Source organism: Hyaena hyaena, unplaced genomic scaffold, assembly GCF_003009895.1.
Source record: "Hyaena hyaena isolate Hyena2069 unplaced genomic scaffold, ASM300989v1 scaffold_19, whole genome shotgun sequence".
Lineage (NCBI taxonomy): Eukaryota > Metazoa > Chordata > Mammalia > Carnivora > Hyaenidae > Hyaena > Hyaena hyaena.
Genome location: NW_024080651.1, coordinates 6,760,328 through 6,764,229, shown reverse-complemented (window position 1 = coordinate 6,764,229; position 3,902 = coordinate 6,760,328). Strand labels below are relative to the sequence as shown.

General features: G+C 43.4%; 1 gene segment (V, D, J or C); it reads right to left on the bottom strand.

Moving 5' to 3' along the window:
• Nucleotides 1-2,862: 2,862 nt before the first annotated feature.
• LOC120227890 lies at nt 2,863-3,495 on the bottom strand. The segment is given in 2 exon segments: nt 2,863-3,245; nt 3,400-3,495. Coding segments are annotated over 2 exon segments (429 nt in total).
• Nucleotides 3,496-3,902: the final 407 nt, after the last annotated feature.

Sequence of the window (3,902 nt, the reverse complement as noted above, 5' to 3'; positions counted from 1 at the left end):
TAGAACACTTCCAGCTCGCTCTCCTCTGCACTGTTGTGTGAGTGTCACCCCATCTCTCTTAGCTAGCTCTTACTCTCTTAGTGTAAATTCCGACATATGCGGTTATTAGATTTGCTTGAGTCAATGATTTATTTTTCAAACAGTTAAATTTTTTCAATGTTTTTATTTATTTTTGAGAGAGAGAGACAGATAGTGAGCTGGGGAGGGACAGTGAGAGAAGGAGACACAGAATCAGAAGGAGGTTCCAGGCTCTGAGCTGTCAGCACAGCTCGAACTTGTCAACCACAAGATCATGACCTGGGCGAGGTCAGACACTCAACCAACTGAGCCACTCAGGAGCCCCTCAAACAGAGTTAAGTAATCCACACATTTGGTCATATTTATCTCTGTAGTTAGCCCTTCTGACTCTTACAATCATTTTGTAGATTCAGATTCTCTCTGGAATTACTTCCTCCTACATGAGGGAAGTCCATTATTATTGCTTGTATTATGCATCAGTTGATGATCAATTCAGTCAGTTTGGTACATCTGAAAAAAAATATTTTACTTAACCTTGGTTATTGAAGTATATTATCTCTGGAAAAAGAATTGAGGGTTTTTTGCTTGTTTGTTTTTCAGTATTTTTAAATTTTTTCTTTTAATGTTTATTTACTTATTTATTTGAGAGTGAGAGCGAGAGAGACAGAGAGAGAGAGAATGAGCAGGAGGGGGGGCAGAGAGATGGCGAATGAATCCCAAGGAGGCTCCTCACGGTCAGTTCAGAGCCAGACACAAGTCTCAATCTCAAGAACCATGAGATCATAACCTAGGCCAAAATCAAGACTCACATATTTAATCAACTCACACATTTAACCACCCAGGTGCCCCAAGGTTTTTCAGTGTTTTAAATATGTTAATCCACTGCCTTTTCACATGTGTCCTGCAAATGAGGAATCTGTCAGGATCCTTAATCATGGCTCCCTTTACCAAGTGTCTTTCCTCTCTGGTTGCTTTTAAAACTGTCTTTTTTTTTCTGCCTTAAACAATTTGATATTGATGGGTGTTGTACTTGGGGTTTCTCAAGAATTTGGAATCTGTAGATTTTGACTTTTCATGAAATTTAGGACATTTATGGCCACAAACACATCAATATTCTTTTCCACCTCCCCATCTTCACTTCCTGTGGGGACAAGAACTTGTGTATCTGTTGCTGACATTTCCTACACTCAGTGCTGCTCTGATCACTTTAAAGTATTTTTGTGTCTCTTTTGCAGTGTCCATCCTGTGTTCATGTTCAGTCACGTGTCTGCATGTTGTGTCTGATGTTAATCTCAATCCTTGTGTTCATAATCTGAGACGTTGTACGTTGCATCTCTAGTAGTTTGATTTGGATCCTTTAATTTTTTTCTCTGTCTCCTCTTAGCATTTTGATCATTCAGACTAAATTTGGATTAAAGTCTGAAACATCGTACTGACTTAAATCTACAGTCTTCCGTCCTTCCAGCAGCTTCCAGACCTGCCACCCCATGGCTCTGTGAACTGTTTCTCAACATCATTGCTTCTCTCTCCCACTGTTTCTGTCTGTGCATCTCAGATAAACATACACAGACATGTACATGACACTATTTCTTTATTAGATCCATATTCTCCAGACAATACTAAGCAATGCACCTTATTACCTAGAACTCTTTGTTGTTAAAAAGGTTTTACTTTAGTGGTCCTTTTAGGGTTGACAGTCCTCACCTGCTGCCTTATCAAACTACATCCCAGTGACATGACATATACATACAGGATGAGGAAGTCCTAACATGGTCTCATCTTCCTAATTACTTTTGCTCTCATTGTCATAGGTTTTATTTGTATAGCTGTTGTTTTTGCTATTGTTTTCTTTAAGCATTTGGCTTTTATAGACATTAACCAATAACATTTTTAGTATATTTATCATGTAATTATATTTTCTGATGTCTTTTATATCTTTATGTAGCTGCTCATTTCCTTCTGTCACCCTTTCCTGCTGTCCAAGTGGTGTCCTTTGCTGTTGCTTGTGTGAGGGTCTGCAGGTGACTGGTTCTCTAAGGTTTGCCATTTGAAAAAGGTTGTTTATCTTCTCTTTTCAATGAGACTTTTCCTGGGTCAAAACCAAAGTTGACAGGTATTTTCTATGAGGATTGTGGAGACATTGCTCCCCTGTTCTCTTGCTTACACAGCTGTAATGAAAAATGTGTTCCCACCATGAAGCTGGTTCCTCTATAGGGAACACATCCTTTCTCTGGCTGTGAGAGTGTCTGCGTCACTGGTTTGTAGCAAATTGTTTGTGTTTGGGGCTGTCTCTTATGTTCTCTGTGCCCAAAATTTGTTGAGCTTCTTGGATACAATGGTTCACGTGTTACACCATATTGGAAACCTTTTGCAGATTATTTTTTGTTATTGTCCATCAGTTCCCTCCCTGCTCTCCCTCTGTTCCTACAAGGCACACTCTCTTGGTGGCGTGAAGTTGTCTTACAAACACTGAACTCGTTATTATTTTTTTTAGGTGTTAGCTCTCTGTTTCATTTTGAATAGTTTCTATTGTTAATGACATCAAAGTCACTATTCTCTTCTTTTGCAACATCTCTGCTGTCAATCTGTCCAGTAGTTTCTCAAATTTCGGAACATTTAATTATGGAAATTTTAAAGATTTTGTCTTTGAAAAATGTCTTCTATATCTACTTCTCAACACTCGGGCATTCCTTCACCCACAGTAACAGAGGAAATCTAGTTCTAATAACTGTGTATGAATCCCCTGCGGATCCACACTATACAGAGCCTGTCTGATGGTTGGAGAGGAAGGAGACTGAATCCAGGCCTCAGATCGGGGGACCTGGGCCAGGCCTACTCATAGCTTTATGCAGAGTTGTCAGGGGCTGGAGGACAGTGTGACACAGACAGACAAGGGGTTTGTGTCTCACTTCCCCATCTGCCTGTGTCACTGTGTGCATCACTACTGCTGTCATAGGTTTGACAGTAATAGTTAGCCTCATCCTCGGCCTGGGCCCCACTGATGGTCAGGGTGGCTGTGTTCCCCGAGTTTGAGCCAGAGAATCTGTCAGGAATCCCCGTGGGCTGCACACTACCCCCATAAATGACCAGCACGGGGGCTTGGCCTGGCTTCTGCTGGTACCAGTTTGCATAATTATCCTCCGGTCCAGAGCAGGTGATTGTAGCTGTCTGTCCCAGGGCCACTGACACCGTGGGTGGCTGAATCAGCTCACTGGCAACCATGGATCCTGGAAAGACAAAAGAGGAGGAGTTGGCATCAGGTTCAGGGGCTCATTCCAAGGACTCAATACTGAGACTGTGCCAGTCTAAACTCAGGGTTTGGTTCAGGTGCAGCTCAGGCCCTTTGGGGGCTGGGCATGGGCAGAGGGTCAGCGACAGCACCTGTGCACAGAGTGAGGAGGGGGAGCAGGAGAAGGGTCCAGGCCATGGTGAAGATGCCCAGAGCTCTGTGTTCTGAGACCCACAGCACTGCTGGGCTCCACCCCAGCCTTTCTTATTCCTTTCCAGGCCCTTGGGACTATGATTATTAGTAGTTATGCAAATCTCCTCCACCTCTAGGGCTCCTAACTGATAAACCACTTGTGGGGTCAGAACATGTGACTGAAAAGGAAGAGGGGTTCTCCCAGCTTCCTCCAAACAGCTCTCAGATCAGACCAGCAGCCTTGGCCTTCAGGGTCTGGGTTCAGTCACATTCTTGCAATCAGACCACATGACAATGGTCTGAAACCACCCTGCTTGGAGCCTGTGCTGGGCTCCCTCTGTGGTTTTTCAGGAGCCTAGCTGTGGGGCTGGGCTGGGCCCTCAGAGAGATACAGACAACACCTGAATCAAGGTAATATGGTCCTGTGGCCTCATTACCTTCCTACTACTGATTCCTGTTGCCA